This window comes from Populus nigra, chromosome 19, assembly GCF_951802175.1.
Source record: "Populus nigra chromosome 19, ddPopNigr1.1, whole genome shotgun sequence".
NCBI classification, from domain to species: Eukaryota; Viridiplantae; Streptophyta; class Magnoliopsida; order Malpighiales; family Salicaceae; genus Populus; species Populus nigra.
Genome location: NC_084870.1, coordinates 6,152,060 through 6,177,165, shown reverse-complemented (window position 1 = coordinate 6,177,165; position 25,106 = coordinate 6,152,060). Strand labels below are relative to the sequence as shown.

General features: G+C 32.5%; 5 protein-coding genes and 2 long non-coding RNA genes across 7 annotated transcripts; 4 read left to right on the top strand and 3 right to left on the bottom strand.

Annotated features, from left to right (window-relative positions):
* The first annotated feature begins 392 nt into the window (after window positions 1-392).
* On the top strand, window positions 393-874 carry LOC133680142 (non-specific lipid transfer protein GPI-anchored 20-like). The gene is made up of 2 exons (XM_062102964.1): window positions 393-726; window positions 846-874. Exons 1-2 carry the CDS (start codon window positions 393-395, stop codon window positions 872-874), a joined length of 363 nt encoding a protein of 120 aa, XP_061958948.1.
* A 4,811-nt stretch (window positions 875-5,685) lies between these two features.
* Window positions 5,686-6,168, top strand: LOC133680141 (non-specific lipid transfer protein GPI-anchored 20-like). Its single transcript, XM_062102962.1, has 2 exons — window positions 5,686-6,022; window positions 6,140-6,168. Exons 1-2 carry the CDS (start codon window positions 5,686-5,688, stop codon window positions 6,166-6,168), a joined length of 366 nt encoding a protein of 121 aa, XP_061958946.1.
* A 2,052-nt stretch (window positions 6,169-8,220) lies between these two features.
* On the top strand, window positions 8,221-10,755 carry LOC133680140 (non-specific lipid transfer protein GPI-anchored 20-like). Its single transcript, XM_062102961.1, has 2 exons — window positions 8,221-8,536; window positions 10,676-10,755. The coding sequence occupies exons 1-2, from the start codon at window positions 8,221-8,223 to the stop codon at window positions 10,753-10,755; spliced, it is 396 nt and encodes a 131-aa protein (XP_061958945.1).
* A 734-nt stretch (window positions 10,756-11,489) lies between these two features.
* LOC133680384 (scarecrow-like protein 3) lies at window positions 11,490-13,944 on the bottom strand. Its single transcript, XM_062103299.1, has one exon. It carries the CDS (start codon window positions 13,026-13,028, stop codon window positions 11,616-11,618), a length of 1,413 nt encoding a protein of 470 aa, XP_061959283.1. The 5' UTR covers window positions 13,029-13,944; the 3' UTR covers window positions 11,490-11,615.
* A 5,518-nt stretch (window positions 13,945-19,462) lies between these two features.
* Window positions 19,463-20,763, bottom strand: LOC133680668 (uncharacterized). The gene is made up of 2 exons (XR_009836364.1): window positions 20,510-20,763; window positions 19,463-20,355 (listed from the first exon to the last, which is right to left on the bottom strand). It is a non-coding gene; the product is annotated as an uncharacterized LOC133680668 (long non-coding RNA).
* Window positions 19,614-21,080, top strand: LOC133680667 (uncharacterized). The gene is made up of 2 exons (XR_009836363.1): window positions 19,614-19,951; window positions 20,051-21,080. It is a non-coding gene; the product is annotated as an uncharacterized LOC133680667 (long non-coding RNA).
* Window positions 21,081-23,581: 2,501 nt separating this feature from the next.
* Window positions 23,582-24,404, bottom strand: LOC133679329 (sugar transport protein 14-like). The gene is made up of 2 exons (XM_062101883.1): window positions 24,265-24,404; window positions 23,582-24,192 (listed from the first exon to the last, which is right to left on the bottom strand). The coding sequence occupies exons 1-2, from the start codon at window positions 24,334-24,336 to the stop codon at window positions 23,809-23,811; spliced, it is 456 nt and encodes a 151-aa protein (XP_061957867.1). The 5' UTR covers window positions 24,337-24,404; the 3' UTR covers window positions 23,582-23,808.
* Window positions 24,405-25,106: the final 702 nt, after the last annotated feature.

The following is a 25,106-nucleotide window of genomic DNA, read 5'->3' as shown; positions in this document are numbered from 1 at the left end:
AATTATTTTCTTATATTATCTCTTGCTTCTATAAAAGAAAAATTATACTTGGAAATAAAGATCTCAAACTACCATGTTTTGGAAAATAATCTTGGAAGATTTTACGCAAGATCCATTCTTTTTAAGAAAGAAAATTCTATCTTGTTAATTTCAAAATCTATAGTTAAATATTAAGTGGAAAACTACCCAGCTACCCCAGATTTAATTCCTTTTTTTTCTTTCCGATTCCTGCATTAATACCTTAAACTGCAAAACAGAGGTAATTAAAGCAAGCACAACCCCTTCATCTATATAACACCATCTTTTGGATCAGATATCTCACAACTCACAAGCAATATTCAAGATCAACCCTTGCTCCGAGCAGTCAGTGGCATATATACCTTGTGAAAGAAATGGCAACCACCAATACTCATCGTCATGTATTGGCCTTGGCAATGTTGTTGGTCGTCGGAATCCATATTCTGGGCAACCAAAAGGTGGCAGCCTCATGCAACGAAACTGTTACTTCTCTCGTATCCAAATGCTCCCCATTCGTTCGAATTCCAGGCCCAAGAGTCCTACCCTCTGACGCTTGTTGTCAAGCGGTGAAACAAGTCACAGTAGGAGACCTTCCTTGTGTGTGCAAGCTTGTTACCCCAGCTACGCAAAAGGTGTTTAGCATGGAGAAGGCGGTCTTTGTTGCACGAACTTGTGGCCTTACTATCCCACCAGGAACTGTATGTGGAAGTACGTCTATCTATTACTGTCTAGATTTCACAGTTTTAATTAATTTTACATAATTGTTTAATTTCCCCATTATTCATTGTTCTTGTATTGTCATAGAGCTAATACCTTTTTTTTTGCAGGTTACACCGTTCCTCCTAATTTTGTTTGAGACAATTGAGTATAAGAGAGGATAGCTCTGTGTGGTATGTGAAATCGAATTAATATACACACAACTGCATATATATGCATGGCAGTGTAATCGTTTTTCATGTATGTCAAAAGGGTTTGCTTTATCTGATTATTATAAAAAGAAATAATAATAATAATAATAATTTCACATGAAATATTGGGATTTCAAAATTCTTAGCATTCCAAACTACTAATTTTATTTTCGTTCCAATTTCTACCACCCCACATGAGTGGCAATAAATACAATTGCAAAGCATTAACATGCTGTTTTTTTAATTGAGTGATTGTATCTAATAATTAAAATAATAGAAATCCAGATGGGATGGTTTGATTAACCATGATGTGAGCCAACCGATCGAGCACCTTTTTTTTTTTAAAAAAATAAAATATCATTTACCAAATCACTAGTTTTGTGGACCCGGGTAACACCGTTATCCAGATTGATTGTTGTATGTAAAAAATAATATTTAGACACTAAGTATATTTTAAAAAAGAATAGAAAATTTGTGACTATCATAAACTTGAGATAAATAAGTTGATTTTATTTAAATTAAATTAAAAAAAATGACAACAAAACAAATAGAGCAAATAAAACAAAGTATTCATGATAACTTAGAAAAAAATCCTTTTTTTAAAAAGAAAAAAATAATATATCTCAATTCTCAACCAATTAAATACAGAAGAACAAAATTAAATAGAATAATAACTCAACAAAAAGCAAACATGAAAAAATTCACAAAGCCTAATTCTTATCAATTCAAATGTTGAAGGATGAAATCAAAAAAAAATTAAAAAAATAAAAAGACTTAAAAGAAAATCAAAACTAAGTAAGATGACCAAACCCTACAACCCAAATCATGCTAATGAGATAATTCAATAAAAGTCAAAACGATAAAAATGATGAAGATTAATTTCAAAAAGAACCAAATTTTAAAGGACAGAACTGAAAAAGATTAAAATGTTTTTAAAAAAAAGTCCATTAAAAAGTTGAGTCAACTCGGGTTAACTTTTCAAAACTGCGGTCCTGATCATCAAATTGGGATAACCTGATATAAAAAAATGAAGAAAATTACAAAGTTTTTTTTTATATAAAAAACAATGTCAAATGACTAAATCGGAAAGGAAAATAAGCAAAAAAAATAAATGTCAACTTGCGTTAATTTCTTAAACTCGTGACCCAAGCCATTATACCGGAAGCACCTTATCTAAAAAAACCATGAAGTTCAATTCCCAACCAATCAAATATCGAAGGATGAAATTGAAAAAAACAATCTATTATGCAAAAGGATTCAAAATTAAAATAGAAAATAACAAAAAAAATTAATTAAATAGTGAAATTGAAAAGAAAAATCAATTTAACAAAAGAAAAAAACGGGGACCAAGTTGAAAAAAACAGCATATCATAAATTGAGATTGAGGAATGAAATTGAAAAAAAATCAAGATTTTACAAAGGGATCAAGAACAAAAATTAGAAATCAAAAGAATAAAGACCAAAGTTGAAATCTTAATAAATAAGAGAACAACTTTGAAATGGAGGTCAACATGAATTTTGAGGGGAGGAGAGAGAGAAGAGGAAAGAAAGAAATAAAAAAAAACACTATCAGCGACAAACCGCCCAAACATTGACATCATGCATTGCCCCATCAAGAAGAAGACGGTGTGAAAATCCGAACACTTTAATGGAAGGAAATTTTTGATTGCCAGGAGACACCACACGAGCTACCAAAAGATTGGGGGCACGTCCCACACGCTGGCGCGTATAGTGCACGCGCTAGCCACTTTTGTAATTTTTAATTATAGTTTGTATTTATTAAAATACTAAATTACTCTTCATCAACTTGATTATAATTAAAAACAAATAGGTTGAAAAATATGAAAAGCCTCTAAATAGTGAATACTAGTTTAATTTTTTTAAATATGAAAATACTAAGTTATTTTTAATTAATTTAATAATAACAAATGAAACTTGTGAAAAAACCACACTGCCCCAACGAATAAATTTTTAAAGGAACGCCAAAATCATCATTATATTATTCTAATTTCTCTTGCAATGAACAGTGTTATTCCAGGGTGAATTAGCTTTCGGCAATTCACTACCTTGTAAAAAACCCAGCCTCCCAACGTTCTTTTTTTTGTTTTTTTGTTGAAGTCGAGAATAGATATATTTAAAAAAGAGAAAGCATGAACAGTGTGAGCAGAGCTTTAGCTTTAGCTACATAGATTGTAGCCAGGGCATCAGCCTAATTACAATAAATAAATACAAGAAAACCTAGAACCCTACTATTTGGCCAAGCAAAAACAAACCCACACTAAATCAGAAATTAAGCAGACCATGCCGAAATACATTCATGATTCCTGTATAGATTAGCACCAGTATACCAAAAGGAAGAGTTGAGATTCCTGATCCATCCTGCAGCAAAGTAAGGCAAAAGTCATAGGATATCTTTCCATATTGGCTTTTGATCCTCGAATATCAAGTTGTTCCTAGCATTCCATATAGTCCAGATAATGCTAAACATAAAGCCCCCCCAAACAGATCTTTCAAACTTACAGTGGTTACCTTGCAAAAGACCCAACCATTGACATTGAAGGTCGTCAAGGCCATATGACATTACCCAGCTCAAACCTCTCCAAGCTACAATTTTGTTCCATAGTTTCCAAACCACTTGGCAATGCAAGAGGATGTGGGATACAGTTTCTGAATGCTGCTCACAAAAAGGACACCTGTCCTCCTGAGGGCTTAGAACGTGGCTCTTCATCTGTTTGTGGATAGGTTGGTAATTATACTGAAAAAATACTACCGATTTTTCAGAGCAACTAATAAAGCCGATAATGCAGGAGGTGCTAGTGATAAAATCTTAAATATCGTCAAAATTTTGGCAATAGGCAGGCATTCCACCGTATCTTGGAATATAAAAAAATGCATTTTATCATAACTTGTTCCTAACGAGAAAAGGTGTTCATCGCCTATAAATTAATGAGATTTAATTTCATAAATAAAGACCCCATATATATAAGCACTTTATCGATAAATATCAAATATATTTTAGCCAAAATTAGAAATAATTTAATTATATATAAAATAAAAGGAATATTTAGTATTTAAAAAAAATTTATTGATAAATACCAATATATCATGTTACCTTAAAACATATTCTACTTGCCAAAATTAAAAACAATTTTATTATATATAAAATAAAAGGAATATTTAGTATTTTAAAAAACTTTATTGATAAATACCAAATATATCATATTACCTTAAACAAATTCTACATGCCAAAATTGAAGAATTCTACTGTATTTAAAAAGAAAAACATTTACTAGTTTTTTTTTACATCTCAATACAAAAATATATGTCAACATTAATGTGCAATTCAACTCTATCTCTGATTAAGAAATGGACTCAACAAACCATTTAGGTGATGACCCAGTGATAAGAGTTTGGAACTAAGAGGTTTGCTCCCTCTGTAGTCTTAGGTTCAAGCCCTGTGGTTGCTCATATGATGGCCACTGGAGGCTTACATGGTCGTTAACTTCAGGACCCGTAAGATTAGTCGAGATGTGCGAAAGCTGGTCCAGACACCCATGTTAAACTAAAAAAAAAAAGAAATGGACTCAACATTAATATAATTGCTAAAAATTAAAACAATCCCGTTTTCTCTTTATATTCTTCTTCCTACATTACATAAAATCTTAAATAATATAAAACAAGCTTGTTAAATAAATTCTAACCTATATAGCACCTTATTATCACTTTGTTTTAACTATTAAAACTCTAAAAATGCTTTAAAATAAGTAAAAAAAACCAATAATTTAGATATAAAAAATAATTTTTTTTTATCAAATTATTGAATTATAACCTTGAATTTATATATATGCGTTTTCATTTATTCTTTTAGATGAAAAAATCCATAAACTTTTAGTTATATATTTTTACAACCGCTACTAATATTAAAAGAAGACTCGTTTAAACAAAATAATTCAAAAACGTTTTGTTCATGTTTACATTTTTTAACTTTTATGCATTCCACGAGTAATTAAAATCCAAAAATAATAAAAACAATTCATCAAGATTCAATAAATTATTAAATTCAAACTTTGTTGTTTTTATGGAAGATCCTTAATTATTTTCTTATATTATCTCTTGCTTCTATAAAAGAAAAATTATACTTTTTGGCAAACTTTACTAATATTAAAAAAAAACTCCTTGGTCAAAAAGTAGATTATATTTTTTATTCACTCCGAGGACAAATTGAAATTTATCTTAAGAAAACATATATTCAAATGACATGTACGCACAAGTGGTATAGTCCGTGTGGCTTAAAATACCCTATTATGGAAATAAAGATCTCAAACAACCATATTTTGGAAAATAATCTTGAAAGATTTTACGCAAGATACAGTCTTTTTAAGAAAGAAAATTCTATTATGGAGATTATCAGTTCGAGTCTTCCAAATCTTAGAACCAGTAAAAATAATCGAGGTATGCGTAAACTGACCCGGACATCTACACTAATTTATATATAAAAAAAATTTATCTTGTTAATTTCAAAATCTATAGTTAAATATTAAGTGGAAAACTACCCAGCTACCCCAGATTTACTTCCTTTTTTTCTTCGATTCTTGCATTAATACCTTGAACTGCAAAACAGAGGTAATTAAAGCGAGCACAACCCCTTCATCTATATAACACCATCTTTTGGATCAGATATCTCACAACTCACAAGCAATATTCAAGATCAACCCTTGCTTCGAGCAGTCAGTACTGGCATATATACCTTGTGAAAGAAATGGCAACCACTACTACTCATCGTCATGTTTTGGCCTTGGCAATGTTGTTGATCGTTGGAATCCATATTCTGGGCAACCAAAAGGTGGCAGCCTCATGCCAAGAAACTCTTCCTCCTCTCATATCCAAATGCAACCAATTCGTTCGAATTCCAGGCCCAAAAGTCCCACCATCTGACGCTTGTTGTCAAGCGGTGAAACAAGTCCCGTTAGGAGACCTTCCTTGTTTGTGCAAGCTTGTTACCCCAGCTGTGGAAAAGGTGATTAGCATGGAGAAGGCGGTCTATGTTGCCCGAACTTGTGGCCTTCCTATCCCGTCAGGATTAACTGTATGCGGAAGTAAGTCTATCAGTACTGTCTAGATTTCACAGTTTTAATTAATTTTACATAATTTTTTCCCCGTTATTCATTGTTCTTATATTGTCATCGAGTTAATACATTTTTTTGTTGTTGCAGGTTACACCATTCCTCCTAAGTTTGTTTGAGACAATTGAGTAAAAGAGAGGATAGCACTGTACTGTGGTATATGAATATACACACATCGGATATATGTATGGCAGTATAATCGTTTTTCATGTATGTCAAAAGGGTTTGCTTTATCTGATTATTACAGAAAATAATAATAATAATAATAATAATAATTTCACATGAAAGATTGGGATTTCAATATTCTTAGCATTGCAAACTACTAATTTTATTTTCTTTCCAATTAATTTCTATCACCCCACATGAGTGTTACCTTGAGTGATGAAACATAACTTGGAGTCCCAATAAATAAATACAATTGCAAAGCATTAACATGCTGTTTTTTTAATTTAGTGATTGTATCTAATAATTAAATTAATAGAAATTAAGAAGCATGAACTCTGTGTTGGTACGTATATATATTTGATTTAATAAAAATACTTTTAAATTTTAAGAATTATCATATATGTGTGTGTGTATTAAAAGCACTTTATCGATAAATATCAAATATATTATATCATCTTAAAAAACTCTATATGGCAAAATTAAAAATAATTTATTATATATAAAATAAAAGGAATATTTAGTATTTAAAAAAACTTTATTGATAAATACCAAATATATCATATTACCTTAAAAAAAAAATTCATACCAAAATTGAAGACTTCTGCTATATTTAAAAACAAAAATATTTACTATTTTTTTTTTACATCTCAATACAAAATATATAAATGTCAATATTAATATGCAAATACAACTCCATCTCTAATTAAGAAATGTACTCAATATTAATATAATTGCTAAAAATCATCAAAAAACCATCTCAGCCCAATAAATTAACCTGTTAGATGAAGTTCCAAGATATGATTTATATTATTCTCTAACACACTCCCTGAAGTGAAAACTTTTTGAGCTTGAAACTTACACAGACTTATACTACCTTCTGCTTAATTTTTATCAAATAAATAGGAATGATAAGATTCAATTTTATGACCACTTGGTCATCAAGGGTTTAATACCATGTCAAACAACCATCTTAACTCAATAGTTTAAGCTGTTAAATAAGGTTCCAAGGTATGATTTATATTATTCTATAACAAAAATTAAAACAATCATGTTTTCTCTTTATATTCTTCTTCATACATTACATAAAATCTTAAATAATATAAAATAAGCTTGTTAAATAAATTCTAACCTATATAGCACCTTATTATCATTTTGTTTTAAGTATTAAAACTCTAAAAATGCTTTAAAATAAATCAACAAAAACCAATAATTTAGATATATAAAATAATAAAAATTTATCAAATTATTGAATTAGAACCTTGAATTTATATGTGTTTGTATGTATGTATGTATGAAAGAGATTGTTTGTTATTATTTTGCGTTTTCGTTTATTCTTTTACATGAAAAAATCCATAATTTTTTAGTTATATATTTTTACAACCACTACTAATATTAAAAGGAGACTCGTTTATACAAAATAATACAAAAAAGTTGTGTTCATATTTACATTTTTAGCTTTTATGCATTCCACGAGTAATTAAAATAAAAAAATAATAAAAATAATTCATCAAGATTCAATAAATAATTAAATTCAAACTTTTTTTTTGTTTTTATAGAAGATCCTTAATTATTTTCTTATATTATCTCTTACTTCAATAAAAGAAAAATTATACTTTTTGGCAAACTTTACTAATATGAAAAAAAACTCCTTGGTCAAAAAGTAGATTAAATTTTTTTATTCATATCTATATTTTTAATATTTATCTCACACATGTTAAATTTAATATTTTTTTTCAAATTTTATCCCTACATGGTATTTTATTAAGTTTTTATAATGAAATTTAATATCTTTAATTACATAAAAGAAACTTTGATACACATGCGCCGATAAATATAATAGTTTGTAAAATAAAATGACTCTCTCCATCTATATAACACCATCTTTCGGGTGATCAGACATGTCACAACTCACAAGCAATATCAAGATCAACCCTAGCTTCCAGCAGTGAGTGACATATATACGTACCTTGTGAAAGAAATGGCAACGACCAATACTCATCGTCGTCATGTATATATTGGCCCTGGCAGTGTTGTTGATTGTTGGAATTCATATTCTGGGCAACCAAAAGGTGGCAGCCTCATGCAAAGAAAGTACTGCTCCTTCTCTCAAATCCAGATGCTCCCGATTCGTTCGAATTCCAGGCCCAAAAGTTCCACCATCTTACGCTTGTTGTCGAGCGGTGAAAGAAGTCACAGTAGGAGACCTTCCTTGTTTGTGCAAGCTTCTTACCCCAGCTGTGCAAAAGGTGATTAGCATGCGGAAGGCTGTCTATGTTGCACGAACTTGTGGCCTTCCTGTCCCTCCTGGAACTGTATGTGGAAGTAAGTCTATCTATTACTGTCTAGAATATTTCACAGTTCTAATTAATTTTACATAATTTTTTCTCCCCGTTATTCATTGTTCTTATATAGTCATAGAGTTAATATATTATTTTAAAAAAAATTATTTTTCATATTAACACATAAAAATGATACGAATATATAAAAAATCTTAAATAAATAAATATTTTTGCAAATTTATGTTTGTACAGCAATCATAGACAGATGCTTAGCATTCCAAACTACTAATTTTACTTTCGCTCCAATTTCTACCACCCAACATGAGTGGTACCTTGAGTGATAAACCATAACTTGGAGCCCCAGTAAATAAATAAATAAATACAATTACAAAGCATTAACTCGCTGGTTTGAGTAAGCATGATGTGAGGCAATCGACCGAGCACTCCTTTTTTAAATAAAATATAATATTCCCTTCCCTGCCTTGTCAAAAACTCAACCTCCCAACAACATTCTTCAACTGTTTATGGAAAGGTTGGAAATTATGCTAAAAACAACTCCACCGATTTTGCAAAATAGCTCCTCATGCCGATAATGCAAAGAGGTGATAGTAATAATATGTTGAAATTTGAATGTCATCAAAATTTGGCATTATGCAGGCATTTCACCACTTCGTCGGAATTAAAAAAAAAAAGCATTTTATCATGACTTGTTCCTAATAAGAAAAATTGAATAAATAATAAAACAATACCGACCAATGTAAACCCATAAAACCCGTGTCATAGGTCTTTTAATTAGAAACATTGAATATAAAAAAATCATGAAGGTCAATTCCTAACAAATTATATTTGAAAGTGAAAAGTTCAAACAAATACGAGCTCACTAGGGTTAACCTGCCAAATCTATATGTTAAATTATGAGATTGAGATAACTCTAATAAAAAAACAAAGAAAACCATGAAACATATTCTAAAAAAATAAATTAGCATCGTGTAATGAGAAAAAAAGAAGCAAAAATAATAAAAGATTTTGATTAAAGAATGAAGTTCAAAATAATAGAAAGTTTACAAAAAAAAAGGCAAGAAAAATAAATAAAGAATAACCCATGATCAAATTTGAAAAATAAAAAAAACCTAAATTGAAGGGTGCGATTGAAAAAAAAATTAAATAAAAAACTACAAAAAAACTAAGGATAAAATTACATATATCAATAAATATCAAATAAATAAATATATATATATATATATATATATATTAAGAGTACTTTATCAATAAATATCAAATATATTATCTTATCTTAAAAAACTCTACATGCCAAAATTAAAAATAATCTTATTATATATAAAAGAAAAAAACTTTTACTATTTAAGAAAAAATTATTGGTAAATACCAAATATATCATCTCACCTTAAAAAGATAATTCTACATGCCAAAATTGAAAGGATTTATGCTATATTTAAGAAAAAAAATATCTACTATTTTTTTTATATCTCAGTACAATATGTATTTTAATATTAATAATATGTAAACTCAACTCCATGTCTAATTAAGAAATGCACTCAATATTAATAATAAAAATTCATAACTATATATAAAATCATGAATTTTAATTAGTCAAAACATCTGATTCCACAAAAATAACCTTTAATTTTGAAGAATCATCAGATGCACTAAAAGATTTTATTAACAAATACCAAACTTTTTAAAAAATCTACATATCAAAATTAAAAAGACTTCCAAAAAAGGATTATTTTTAAAGTTTCTTGTATATCACAATACAAAATATACGTCAATTCTACTATATAAATTACTAATTTTATCTTATTATAACTAATTTTAATATTTCTTATTGAATGATTATTGCAGATGTCAAGAATAAGGATCTCATTAGCACACCCAACATATAGTTAAGTAATCACCACCCACTTAAAATTACTGGATATTTTTTAGAGATAAATACAAAAATAAGAATGAAAACAATATTCTGTTTCAAAAAAACTAAAAAAATTCCTCCTCCTGTTAAAAAAAAAAAAAAATTTTAATTTTCTTCTCTCTTTATATCTATTTTTGTTTCTATATAGTAACTATTACAATGCGGGATTTCTCATGACATGCCTCCCAATTCTAAGACAACATTCATGCCCCCATTTGACAGCTTAATATCTGCTTCATTACTCGGTTGCAGCTCTTCTTCATCAGTTCATGAACGCCCAGTTGGAATGGTTCGAAGACACCTGTGATAACGTGCAACCAGCGCAGCAGTGACTGTCAAGAAACCAAAAGGCACGATTCCTAACCCAACAAGTGGACGCACACCTCGCCTCTGACCTCACACATGAAATGATATCGATTACTACTTGCTAGTGCCACCATAGTGACTTCCAAAGCTGTATTAATTTCTCTGCTTTCATCGGCTCATAATCATCTGTCATCCCATCGATGTGAAGTATATTGGTAAGAGTGCATGCCAACTTTCCATTTGACAAATCAACAAAGCAATGAATGTAAGACAGCACCTGTCTTCTTTCGAGGAGACTCCCCTCACTATTCTTTCTGTCTGTCTTTGCGAGAGGATTTCAGTACACCAGTTCTCCAGTTTCTTAAAAGAAAAGGGGGAGGTTTTTTTTTGTGCTCATACACCAATAATCGAAAATTAGCGTGTGGCGTCAGTTTGCTCATACAGCAACAGTACATTTCTTGCAAGCATCGTTACTTTCATAATAAATTAAAAACACAAAACAAAAACTGGAAAAATAGGGTGAAAATTGCACTCTCAATTGAAGTCATTTTTCTATCTTCCAATGCAGATATATAGATTAATCGTCAAATGTTAGTGAAGTATGAAGAGATAGGTTACATTTTATGCCTAGGAATCATGGAAGTCTTTCGTATTTTGATAGGGAAGGTAAGATACACAAGGAATGGATCGAGTATACAAGTTTGAGCCTTGATTTTGTGTTTGACTGATGCAAACTAGAAGGGAAAAAACAGAGAGAATATTGAGAGCATGGAAAGAGCTTTCAAATCATTCCAGTCAGTATACATTTGCAGAAGAACAAAATTCTTCCATACAAAAAGGGGATAACAAGAAAAACTCTCACTACCAACGGATCAACCTTGGGTTCTTACTTCCTACACCTCCAAGCTGAAACAGAAAAAAGAGGCCGATCTTGCCAGCAAATTACTACACTTCCATTTTCTTCTTTCATTCTATACCCATCGCAACCATAACCTTGCAACAACCTTCTTGCCTGCAGCATACCGTAGTAGCTCAAAGACACGTTTCCAAACCCAGCCAAATCAAGCCTTTGGATCCACTTCTCGAGTTTTTCATGTCTTTCCTTCCTAGCAGCTCCCTCACATGCTATAATGTTCTTTATTTCATCTCCGAAAAGCATCTTCTCCACCTTCAACCTTTCCATCGATGTTCTAGATACAGTAGATTCCAAACAATCAAATAATGCGGCATAAGTGTATAGTGCCTCCAGTAGCCTCTCCATAAGAGTTGATCCATTGTGGTTAGAATCCTGTTCAGTTACCACCATGAGTTTCGGTGACAAACCCCACAGGGAGTTAAGGAAGCAATCCATCTTCAATGAAGCAGTTGAAGATAGTGGTGATGACGAGGCGGAGTCAGGACTTGGGCTATATCCATTAGCCGTGTCTTTCTCGAGCAGCTCTCCCAATGTGTTTTGATTCATTTGAAGGACTCTTTGCATGTTAATTCCATTTGAATTCTTCAATGTCGATGGAGATTTCTTCCTCAATTCATCATCAGAGGCCAAAAAAGAATGCAATTGAAGAATTGAACTGATAGCTAGAGCCTCCCCAGTTTTAACACGCAATTTTTCAATATCAAGATTTTCTAATTTGCTAACAATGGGATTAAACTGAAATGGGATATCCAACTTTTCTGCTTCTTCAATTAGCTTGTGAGCCATTTGATCTAATACCCCTTTCTGCGGATGAATCCCTGTGATTCTCAGATGGGGTGGTCCCTCAGGCCTCACGCTAAAAGCTTGAAGGAGCGCAATCCACTGAGCAGGTTCAGCTGCGTGAAGATCAATTACATGAACCATTTTCTCCCCTTCCATGGCTTCAATTATAGCTTGATTCGTCAGCACAAAAGCAACTTTCATGAATGGAAACATATCATAAAACAGTTTGCGAACTAAGATTTGCTCAGAAACCAAAGTTATTTGAGTAGCGTTGAGGGCCTTGTCAATACCAGGCCAGGCTTTGACGATCCTACGAGCAAGCGCCTCAGCAAAGTATGCAGCGATGCGCTGCATGGTATCCCCATCAGGAGAGGCTAGATGGGAGATTTGACTAAGGGCAATCTCTGCATTTTCAAGGCTACCAGAGGCAACGTGGTTTGCACAAGTGAGCAATAAATGGATCAAATACAAACCCCTCTCCTCGGATTTTAGCTCTCTAACCCAGGGATATGGCGATCCCATGCTAGGTGAAACTGGCATCGTGGAGAAAACTTGGAGAGGTGATGATGTTACAGAAGATGATCCATCATCTTGATACATTGACGGAGCCACTAAAATACTCAATGATAACAGCTATGGAATTAGGGAGCCAAGGAGGAATACAATTGACAACAAAAGATGGGTTTAAGAAATTCACTTCACAAAGAAAGAAAAAGCGAAATCAAGGATTCGCAAGCATACGACACATGATTTCATGCAAAGAATCAAATTTGCATGATTACAAACTATGAGAAATGATTGTTTACCCTCGGATAGAACTTCAAAAAATGAATTCACCGATTGAACCAAGAGAAGTGAAGATAAGAACAGATCCAATGGATCAATCAAACAGAGGATTTTGATGAAAGTAACTACTATCAATTTGTAGTCGGCTAAGGGAGATTGAACAGGTGTACAGAAATCTCATAAGAAAGCTAAACTGGGATTAAGAAACAAAGACCAATTAAGCTAAATTCCACAAAGAACGAACCAAATTAAAACAGTAAAAAAAACATAGAAAAAGAACTACTTAAAAAAACTAGCCAAGAAAACAAAGAGCATGAAAATCCTTACTGGGTTTTGCAATTGATCAAAAACCCACATGAAAACTCCAAGGTTCCCTCCTCAAAACCTCTCTATGAAATAAAAGACCTCGCTTTCTCTGTTTTTCTGTGGTTTTAATTTGTGACAAAGAGAGTCAATTGGTTCCAATAAAGAGATCATAGACTAGTACACGGCTACGTTGTCGACAATGCGTGAGGGCTTCTTTTTGTCGTTTTATGATTTGTTGTCGTTCTATCCACAGTGGAGCATGGAATATCTGAGAAGGTGAGCCTTTCTTTCTTTCTCTCTTACTTGGTAGTCGGTTACTTTCTCTCTCCTCCCCCCCTCCTGTTAGGTTCTCTCTCTACAAGCTCGCCTGTCTTTCTCTCTTTCTAAAAACCTCCACTTTTATGGCTTTTTGTCTTAACGTTAGGTGGATAGGAAATCCTGGGTCACCTAAAGGACTGTAAGTCTATATAATATTCCTAAAGGTCATGAAAGTCCAAACACACCCTAACAAAGACAAACAATGCATGCTATCGATTTTGTTTCCTAGTAGGGTAAGTGTGGTAATTGCAAGCAAGAAACAATGGATGCATCCAAAACCTGGTTTTGTTGTCTTGTTCAACGCCAATGACCATACAATTTGATACTATTATCTTTGTTGCATTAAAAGACAAAGAGACAAGGGGGTTAAGGAAACATCCAAAAGTAGACTAGATACTACATTTATCTCTTCTCCTCCTCCTCCTCCACTTCTAGGTGGTTGGCGTTTGTGCAATCTCAAGAGCTAACCCTAACCTAACTACAATTCAAAATTTCCCATCCCTATTTCTCACAATTATTATCATTTTTGACCGGTCCTTCCCCTGCCCTGCCCTGCCCGCCCTCATGGTCTTATCTGGTTTCATGCCATTTAAAAATCTATTTAAAAAAAAAAAGGATCTTCTTCAAACTAAAATGTGTGTGCTAGAAATGGTCTAGATGCAAGGTTTGGTTGTCACTAGATAAGGTATTTTAGAATTTTAATGTAATTTGATAAAAGTTATATGAAAGTAACACGGCTAGAAAAATTACAGAGAACATAACCATTATTGGTGAGAATAATAGTTTGAACAAAATTGTTGTTGAAAATAGTAGTTGAACACATGGAAATAATAGTTATTTAAAAAATAATATCATTCTCGATTTAGAGTGCATTTGTTTCTTTAGATAACTTTTATAGTTGTGATTTGAAAAAAATAAGTTTTAAAAAATTTCAGTTAGCTATGGTTAGTTGGATTTAGATATGTGTTTGGTAAAAATTGTGGTTGAAGTTTATGTGTAGCAAAAAACATGTATGAAATGTTTGGTTGTTGTGTTTTGGAGTGGTTGCTTTTCAAATTGTTTTTTAGTTGAAAATGCATTAAAATAATATTTTTTATTTTAAAAAAATTATTTTTAATATCAGCGCATCAAAATAATTTAAAAACACTAAAAATATATTAATTTGAAGCAGAGAAAAAATAAAAAAATTCAATTTTTTTCAAAAGCTCTTTTGAAACGCAAAAACAAACAGGGTTTTAGGAAACTCGGTTAAAAAAACATGTAAAAACTGCTTTGCAAAAACTACATTTCGAACTTAATTTTTTAGTGGGCCCGGCAACATTAAACACAGTTTGGTGTGTTACCAAACATCTTGCTGCATTTGTTTCACCACAAACGCAAAAGCTTGCAGAAAACAAACGCAACCTTAATTAACATATATAAAGAGTCAACCCAAAATTGTATGAAGATCCAATAGTCAAGAAATGAGATTCAAGATCTAATGGTTAAGAAAAAAATGAGCCACCAGGGGATACACCGGAGCTTCATTTTTGACATGTTTAATACCTTTAGAAAGATCTCGATGAGACGATTCTAACCACATCATGAAAAACTACTGAACATGATCATAATTTGTTAGGTTTTTTTTTGTTAATTTAGGATTAATTACAACCTCATTTAATGTTTTTTTGAAAGTGTAGTTAGAATCGTCTCATCGAGATCTTTCTATTAATATCAAATATGTTGAAAACGAAGTCTAATTGTGTCCCCGGTAACCTATTCTTTTTTTTTTCTTTCCCTCATTTCTCTCTTCTCACACATCATCTTATCTTCTTTGTTTTTTATTTGCTTTTGGATCCTGAATCCCATCTTTTAAGAATTGAATTTTTATGAAATTTTGGATTGTCTTTTATTTAGGTTAATTAATTTATAAAATAAACATGTCTAAAACATGATTAAATGATCGAATAACGGTTGTATATAAAAACATGTTTTTAAACTATACTACTATTCCAAATAGTAATTGTATACAAACACAATATCACATTAATGTTTTCAAACTATATTATTTTTGAAATACCTTTTCAACTTGTATAATTGTACCAAAACTTTTAGCAAACTACATTGCTTTTCAAAAAAAAAAAAAAAATGCCACTAGATCAATGGTTTCAAGCCTCGTTATCAGCAAGAAGGTGCCACATGATCAAAGTTTGCACGCCATCTCTTGTGTGAATTATTTGGATTGAATGGAATATATCAATGTTCCATGAAAGAACGAACGAAAACAAAAGAAATGTATAGAAAACATCTCCCTCTCCCTCCCTCTCTCCCTCTCTCATGCTAGAAACCCGACAGACAACCTTGAAAATTAATTGCATTGAATTTGAGTGATTGGATTGCGACGTTGTACAGAGTTTGTTGCTTCCAAAACACAGCACACTGTTTCTTCTAGCTAGTGTCTCCCCTACCTTGCAATATCTCTCTCAATTTTATACCTCTGAGCTCAAAAGTTGGAGAAATCAAGAAACAGATATCATTAATATTAAAATGCCATTAGAAAAGATCGTAATATTGAAATGTTTCTGATCAGCCTTAATTAATTCCCATGATTAAAATATATTGCTTTCGTCTGAAAAGCTAGTGAGACATTCGGGGGTGCTTGGCATAGCTTATTCTTTTATTTTCAAGTGTTTTTTAAAATTGTTTTTTTTGTTTTAAAAAATATTAAATTAATATTTTTTTAGGTTTTTTTTTTATAATGATGATATATTGATATGAAAAATTAAAAAAAAATTATATAAAAAAATTATTTTAATATATCACAAAATGATTGAACCTTCACAAATAAGTTCAATGCTGTTTTAACTAGCAGGTGTTTGAGAGTGTGGTAATGATTGTTTTTTAAAATACTATTAGTTCGGAAATGCATTAAAATATATAATTTTTTTTTAAAAAAATCACCTTTGATATTGAAAATGGTTTGAAACACCAAAAATAAATAATTTGAAATATATATATATAAAACGCACATTAAAAAAAACAAGCAACCCAATGTGGAAAGAAACTTTAGAACGTAAAAATAAACGAGCCTTTGATTATAAGGCTTTTATAATTAGCAGCCAGATACCTTAATTTGATCTTTATGGTAAAAAAGGAAAAAGAAAAAGTGACCCTAAGTGGAAGTAGAAGAATAAGATGGATACCCACTGTGATAATAAAATCCAAGTGCAGTAAGCTAGGTAGGGCACATGGATCACGACAAACTTAGGGTAAATGCATTTGTTGCCCTGAACAACACGTTACTAGCTAGTGATTGATTTTTCCAAATGGACCGTTGTTTACATTATTAAACAATGGATACGCCTTTTGCATAATGAAGCCTGCACCCCACTATAGATCGCCTCAGGGAGAGATTTAGATGCCAGGGCTTAGGAGTTAGGACGCGACATCATGTGCAGCACAGAACCGCTCTTCATAGTCTACTTTAATCATGCCTGATCCTGACTCACAGCCAGCTTTGTTGTTGAGAGCTGCAAGGAAAAGAACTACCAGAGAGACCCAATCCAATCTCCCTTTCAACTTTAAAGAATAAACAAGACTGGAGTCGTATTCCACAGCTCTGATGGTCAAGGTAAGAGTGAGTGGTTGAATGGGAACAAAAAATGAATAAAAGGTTGAAGAGACTGGTCCAAACAGAGCTTGCTGGAGTTGTTCACAAAGGAAGAAAGTTTTCTGGACATTTGTATTGCTTTCTTAGCTGTTTTTGTCTGGTGTAAGGAAGATCAATACATTAAAAATATCCCCGCATTGAGTGCCCTATACGTAATGAAGAAGAGGACCCATTAAGTAAACTCTTTTGTCTGTCTTTAGACTTTGGTGAGTCCTTCACCTCCTCAGCCCTACGGGAGGTGATTAACTTTCTTGTCGACCACATTTCAGAGATAAAAATCTTCACCACTTGGGCAGATTCCCCTTTTAATCTAGTTTGAAAGTAGAGAATTCCACTTTGGACGCATTAGTAAAAAGATTCAAAGATTTTGGAAAACATAGGGAGACCGATGATGTTTTTGTAGAATCTATATAAAATTATGGGATGCGTTGATTATCTAAATATTTTTAAATAACAGTGTAAGGTTATTGATAATGATAAAAACTTAGGTTAAAATGTTCTTTATTTTTTTTATTTTGAGTTTTCTATCCCTCAAGATCATCTCTAAGAACATTGTAAAGGACAAAGGAGACGGAGAAGAGAGATCCTCTTAAACTATGAACCAGTGTATTAAACTGAGTAACGTGAATGGTAGATTGTTTTAGGGGTGAGAAAAAAAAACTAAAAAATCTATTAAACCGAGAAAACTGGAAAAAAATTACTATAACAATCGAACTGTAGAAAAGAACCGATTAGAATTTTATAAGTCTGAGACTGAAAAAACCGAACCGATCCCAAACTAGAAAAAACCAAGCCAAACAAAAAAAACTGAGCCAAAATTGAAAAAACCAAGTTAAACCGGTTTGAACTGTTTTTTTAATCAAACTAAACTGAAACCGATCGATCTGAACCGGTTTCAATTATTTTTTTTAATTTTAATTTAATTATTTTTTTAAAAAAAATAAAAATCAAATCAAAAGAAAAAATAATCACTCCCAGATGGCTTATTAAAGTTCAGAGAATGGGCTCTAGTCCGTTCACAGTGGGGCATTACAGTCTCCGACAACATCACAAGATGGGCATACATTTCTTGACTGGCCTTTCTTTATGGGAATGCGCTCAATCCGAATCCAAAAAACATAATCTTTAACCGATCAATCTATGATGACCATTGAAGCTCTTCCATGGTGAAGACTATTATTTAATGTGGTTCAGGTTACATGGCAAGGGTAGGGGTATTAAAAAAAAACCAGCCCATCTATATAGATATTATAGATAATCCGTTAGATAATATAGATATTATAGATAATAATAAGTTAAAAAATCTAATAAATAAATATCATGAGTTGGGTACGGATTGAGATTTTTAAAATCAGCTTAACCCGACCCAACTTGTATAGCCTAATGTAAATAACTCAAGTTCCTAATATAAATAATATTTTCACTTTTCTTTTTAATTTTTTTCCTTTCTTGTCTTCACGCTCATAGCCTCATCTCACTCTTAATCTTTTTCTTTTCTTTTTATTTTTTATTTTTATAAAAATTATAGTTATTTCTTTTGAAGTTTGAGTTGATAAAGTGAGTGAATTTTATGATTATAATCATTTTACAAATAAAATTTCAAGAATCTATGTTGAACTTTTATTTTCCTAGTCAAATTACAAAACTATAAATACTTTATAGTTTATTCATGCTTATTTATCTTGTACTATATTGCACTCTAATTATTTGATAAAATATTTAATTGTAATTTTTGTTTTGTTTTGTTTTTATGTAGAAATTATGATAGTTTTTATGTTGTTCCTAATATGTGCATTTTAAGGGTCCTATCTAGTGCTAACCCAATATTTTTTTAGAATTGTCAAAAAATAAGATAATTAATATATCCCACCCTCATATATCAATAATATTCACAAAAATTTTAGTTTAATTTGATATATCTAATCCGTTCAGTTCCAAACAAAATTGAATGAATTGAGTTTATATTTTATAAAAATATCAAAAATTAAATCAGATAAAATAAATTAATGGTGAAAAGTTGATCCAATGTAATACAAACAACCCCAACAAAGGGCCCTGATTTGATTTCTTAGATGGATTTAGAGGGCATTTCTTACGAGACAGTACCTTAAAGAAGTCAAGGGAAATATAACAGAACTTCAACTTATTGAATAGTCACTGACCGAAGAATTTCTAACTATGGTTTCAATCAGCTTTCAACTCTGGTCACCTGATGAGAGAGCATGCACATGTATTAGAGAGGAAGAGTCCAATAAGTTTCCAACTCGCAAGATTATTGGTTGCCACGTGAAGCCAGTTTTGAGAGCATGACGCTCACTCAGCATCAACTGCCAAAAATTAGACATCAATTTAATCAGAAATGACAGCCTAACTAGGGTCTGGAATGCATGATTAAGGGCCACCAAGGGAGATGGGGAAGGAAATGGAGCATAAAATGATCTATCTAGAGGAATCTGGGATTTTGGTAAGTTACAATCTTCTTTCATATGCCCGAGTCCTTGTCACCAAGACTTTTCAGCATTCCATTTTCTTTTTCCACTTCATTGATTTCAAAATGATACAGGTACTGTTGCGGATACCTGCTGTTAAGAGACCATCGTAGCTAATAATCAGAGTCAGAAAATGATTTGTGAACAAAGCTCTATAAATCTTGCTACTTGATGAATTAAATGGCAGTCAAGCTGATCTAGAGCAACCCTAACAAGGTGATAGTGACCCAGAAAAGTTCTTGGGTGTTATTTTTCTTGTGCTTGTTACTTAGAAATCAACAAAACACAAGGATTACCTCTATTAGGATGTTACTTGAGCTGAGCAAGGCTACTGCAATCTCATCACCAGCGAGAGCATTGTTTTTCACAAGTGCAATGTCTAAGCTTGAGTTAAGATCAACTTCACAAAACCATGATAACAGCAAAATTATGAAAATGGATTGCAGAGCAAGATTACCTATGTCAAGTTCATGGCCACAAAATAAAACTTCCCAGATTTGAAAATCAGGCGTTAAGAGCAAGAGAAAGGATACTAGATGCCGGTGGGGCTCCTCCAGTGAGTTCGTTCACTTCTGCAAGCAAGAATGGAGTTTCAGCAATGCCGGTTTTATTCTTGTCCCAAAGGATCCATTTCCATTTATGTAAAACTTAAAGCCAAAAAGTTCCAACCTGGCTTCTCTAAGGGCACTTTGTATAGCAGACTCAATCAAGCCTCCAGAAGCTGTGTGTTCTTTAGGGATTGGAACAGTAATCAGGATTCCAGAGCCAAGCTTAAGTTTCAAGTTAGTTTCTGCAATTAAGAAAGAAAGGAAAACATAATCACTCACAATTCTTCTCATTCTCATAGGGGTGGGGTTGGGGGTGGAATAAAGGTAAGATGAACACAGTTCTCTGGGGTGTCTACACGACAATGTACCTATGTTATTTATCATAAATAGAACAGAAATATTCATTAGATTCGATGAAATTACATGTTGATTTGAAGCCTTGCATACAAGCATTAGTGCAGTGTAAAATCAATATTCTACCAGTTATTTTTAAGGTCACGGGGCTTTTTCATGAATGAATCTTTTTTGGGTTTCTCTTGTATGGAACCCATGCTAAGATTGATCAGTCTTGTTTGGGTTCATCTTGTATACAACCTATGTCCTAGATTCTACTCCTTGAAGATTTTTGATAAATTTAGCTCTATGTAGGACTAAATTAGCCTGGACTATTGGTAGAGTGGACTCTGCTATTGTAGCTGGTAGGTGCAGTGAGCCTAACCGATATGGTCGATTTGGTCCAGGTTCCGGATTCTAGGAGGAGAACCGAGACACCTCAGTCCACATAAACCAGTCAATGTACCTTTGAAAATACATTTTCTTTTTTCTTTTTTTTTTCTCAGGCAGAAAGTTGTCAAGTGAAGCAATCCTAGAAAATGCGTATACATTGTAACGAACCCAACAGATTTAACCATTTTCACAGTTTGCAAATTGAAATCAGATGGAGCTTGAAAAGAGAATGTGAGCCATGAGAAAGGGTGTCCCTCGCAACCACTTCTCTCCGTGAAAAATGCAGGAGACTCATTGGTCTTATAAGCGGCAACACAAATGCCCTGAGTTTCCTGTATATTTAAAGCTGATATGTTTGAATTGCTTCTGATGATTAATGGGGTAAAAAAAGATGATATCTACCAAATATTCTAGGGTTCTGGGAATGTCTAATATGGATTTTACTCCAGCAGATATCACTGCTACTGGAGTCCTGCCAAATTTGTTAGGTCGGAAGATATATCCATTGCTGCCAGGAAAACATGAGAAAAATTATATCAATTCTAGCAATCAAATACGGAAAAGTTTATGAGATTTATTCCTCGTTTCAGACCAGAAAAAGTTCACTCATATGATCAGGAATGGGTTGGTGGTGGATGTGTGTTCCTGACATCATATGATCACAAGTGATGAACAAGTCAAAAGCTTTGGGTATTCCCACTAAATGATTCTGCATCAATGCTTGGCTGACCACATCACTGGGCAGAAACATGTGAAGTCAGGCAGAAACAGTAGGAGCACCATCCCCCCTGGTAGCCACCTAAAAGAAAAGCAAAAACAAGCATGTGAAGTCAGGTGCAACACTTCACGAGCAATCAAATATTACAGTGCTTGTTTAAGGATTACATATGTCAACCATATCAGGAGTGACAGAGTACACGCAAACAGGATTACCAAGTCATGAGACCTGCCTTGGAGGCGCTATTGAAATAATTTGCAGAATCACTATTGAACTATCACCCACTGGCCATTGAGGCACATGCTTTACATTCTGGTGAATAAGATACTATCAGGAAAGGAGACTGTGGTGTCCAGTGTTATAGCTAAACGATCGGCAGAATGGGCAACGAATGTCTTCTTAGTGTTCATTTGAGATGTGAAGAGTGCAGCTTGGAATTTAATACATCCTTTTCCAACAATGATTTTGTCATAAAACTACATTCCTTGGTTCAAACAAACATGACACAGCAATTTTTTTATACGAGCTTAAGGATAATGCTATTGGCTTATAATACGCATCAACACTATCTTGTTGGCTTATTTCTCTGGTGTTTTTTCTTGACCATTGCCCTCTGATATCCATTCTTTTTTCATCAAGCCAAAATGGATTTTTGGAAAAAGTCTGGCGCTTTAGTTTTCTCAAGCTGACCATGAAATAGATAACATCAGAACTATTTTCCTAATTGATCTTTTGGACCCAATTCTGTCAATCTTTCCATAACACGTTGAAAGTGGCTAATTCTTATGTTCTGTATGCCCTTGTTTGCATAATTGCATCCAATCTTTCTTTTTATTGAATTGCTATTTGGATTCACAGGAGATAAGCTTGTTGGAGAGGTTAGCAAAATTGTAGCAGCCGAAGCTTGCATTCAGGCATTGGACATTGAGTTTACCAAGGGTCAAATTTATGAAATCAACTCAGTTGAGATAAGTTTGTATTGAAAATTGAATAACACTTTATCTTTACTATAAAACTACTAGTGCGCCAATGTTTTCTCATCGGAGTACCTATTGTAAAGGAAAGACTTGTTGAGAAATTGATGTCTTGCTCCCCTGATTTCTATGGAACTATAGAAAATTAGCTTGGCAAAAATTTCAGTCCAAATTATTTTCCCTTTTAGATGCCCAAAGAACTTGGCATAGCATTTTTTTATTTCATTTTAACCATCAAAGACAGGCATCTGCACAAATCTTGTGAGCATAAAAGATTGCATCAACCTAGTTACATGTGTTGATGAAAAGCTGGGGAATACTTTTTTACAACTGGGGAAAGGTATAGTGTCTTTAGAACGGTTATGGTCTTAGAAATAGGAATCCCTTATGGACACAATAGAACTTTTAGAGAACTCTTCTTCCTTTCTCAAATTCGTTTCTCTTTCATTCTTTATGTGTGATGGATTTCGGTTCAAAAATATTGAATACAAGCCTGCCTTATATTTTCTATCGAATTTAAGGTGTGTTGTAAGATCCCCACAGATTCAGGTTTATATGTGAATTTGATCGTACGGTAATTTCATTCTTAAAATAACTTAATTCAAGAAAAGAAAATGAGTGGAAAACCTTTCCAAGAAATGCTTGGCTAAAAAATATTATTAGGATTTAATGTATATTTATCCATAGAAATGCCTAACCAGAGACGAGATTATCTACAGAATTGTAGTCTAGAGGGAAAAAATTAAACACTGAACTTGAAAAGGAGATGTTTTCCCCGATTTTGGAGATGTATTCTAAGTTGCTTGTCCCTTCTTTCCATCCAATTCATCATCATTGGTGCCATCTCCTACTATTTTCTTCCAGTATCAATGGTTTCGAAAGAGAAGGTATACCTCCTCTATTGGGACTTGCTTTGTTTCTGGCAGGAGAAAGAAGATGAAGCTGCCCATGAAGGCAACCAAGGCAGCAAATAACAAGAAAATCCCATAACGAAGATGGCAGAGAGACTCGAGAAAGCATTGTGCTATCAATGCTGTGAAGATCATGTTGACACAGACCACAATACTTTGTCCAGCTGACCTTGTCTCCAATGGAAAGAGCTCGCTTGGAACTAACCACCCTAGAGGACCCCAAGAACTTCCATAAGCAAAGCAAAACAAGCAAATGATAACGACTAGGAACACGCTGATTGCTTTCGAGAGAGTTTCTTCTTGTCCGAACTTCAGGGCCAGAGTTACTGCCAAAGCCACCTGCAGATTAAACAATTGAGTTAGTATTCAAGCCCTAGAGATATGCTAAAGATTTAAACGAGCCTGGCTTACCATGTAGCTGAACATTTCAATACTAGCTTCAATAAAAAAAGTTCTTCTGCCAAATTTTTCGACTAATCCCATTGACGTGAGCGCGCCAACAACAAGTGCCCCACTAGTAATGGTTGATGAATAAAGAGATGTTCCTGCCCCAAAACCCATGCTTTGGAAGAAGACAGTAGCATAGAAGAGTATATAGATTTCATTCTATTGAAAACTTAAAACCTGAATTATAAGTTTATGTAACTTGATTGACTTGAATTTTTTTTGTTTTTTGTTAATTGATATTTATTTTATTTAAAATTTTTAATATTGAATTGATTAAAAACTCGATTTTATAATTTATTTTATTGTATCATATTTTAAGATTGAATTTTTTATTATTATTTAACATTTAACAATGAATTTATTGAAAATTAAGTTTTAAAATTTGTTTTTGATTTGTTTTTAATGAAGTTTTCACGGTTTTATAACTTTGGTCATGAGTTTAGCAAGTTAACCCGTGTTGAATTTTTTTGTTTACTTTTCATGAGGTTATCATAATTTCATGACGCTGGCCACAGATTAAACAAGTTAGTTCAAATCAATTTTTTTTATTCATAATTTGTTTTGATTTGTTTTAGACAAGGTTATCATGATCTCTTAATCCAGGTTAAAGATTTGACAAATTATTCTAAGTTGACCAAAATCAATTAAATATATTATTGTTTTAATATTAATTCTTTTTTAAAAAAATTGCCTTCAATGTTTGTGAATCAAACAATACTTTTATCAATTATAAGTTAATTATATTATATTGAATGAAACTTCCCACACAGTTTTAAATTTTTTTACTCTAGAAAAACGTCAACAAT

Coding starts and splice junctions, on each gene's coding strand:
- LOC133680142 (XM_062102964.1), top strand. CDS start 393: ATGGCAACCACCAATACTCATCGTCATGTATTGGCCTTGGCAATGTTG. Junction 727..845: donor ACCAGGAACTGTATGTGGAA/GTACGTCTATCT, acceptor TTTTTTTTGCAG/GTTACACCGTTCCTCCTAAT.
- LOC133680141 (XM_062102962.1), top strand. CDS start 5,686: ATGGCAACCACTACTACTCATCGTCATGTTTTGGCCTTGGCAATGTTG. Junction 6,023..6,139: donor AGGATTAACTGTATGCGGAA/GTAAGTCTATCA, acceptor TTGTTGTTGCAG/GTTACACCATTCCTCCTAAG.
- LOC133680140 (XM_062102961.1), top strand. CDS start 8,221: ATGTATATATTGGCCCTGGCAGTGTTGTTGATTGTTGGAATTCATATT. Junction 8,537..10,675: donor TCCTGGAACTGTATGTGGAA/GTAAGTCTATCT, acceptor ACTCGGTTGCAG/CTCTTCTTCATCAGTTCATG.
- LOC133680384 (XM_062103299.1), bottom strand. CDS start 13,028: ATGTATCAAGATGATGGATCATCTTCTGTAACATCATCACCTCTCCAA.
- LOC133679329 (XM_062101883.1), bottom strand. CDS start 24,336: ATGGGATTAGTCGAAAAATTTGGCAGAAGAACTTTTTTTATTGAAGCT. Junction 24,193..24,264: donor TTGAAATGTTCAGCTACATG/GTAAGCCAGGCT, acceptor TTTAATCTGCAG/GTGGCTTTGGCAGTAACTCT.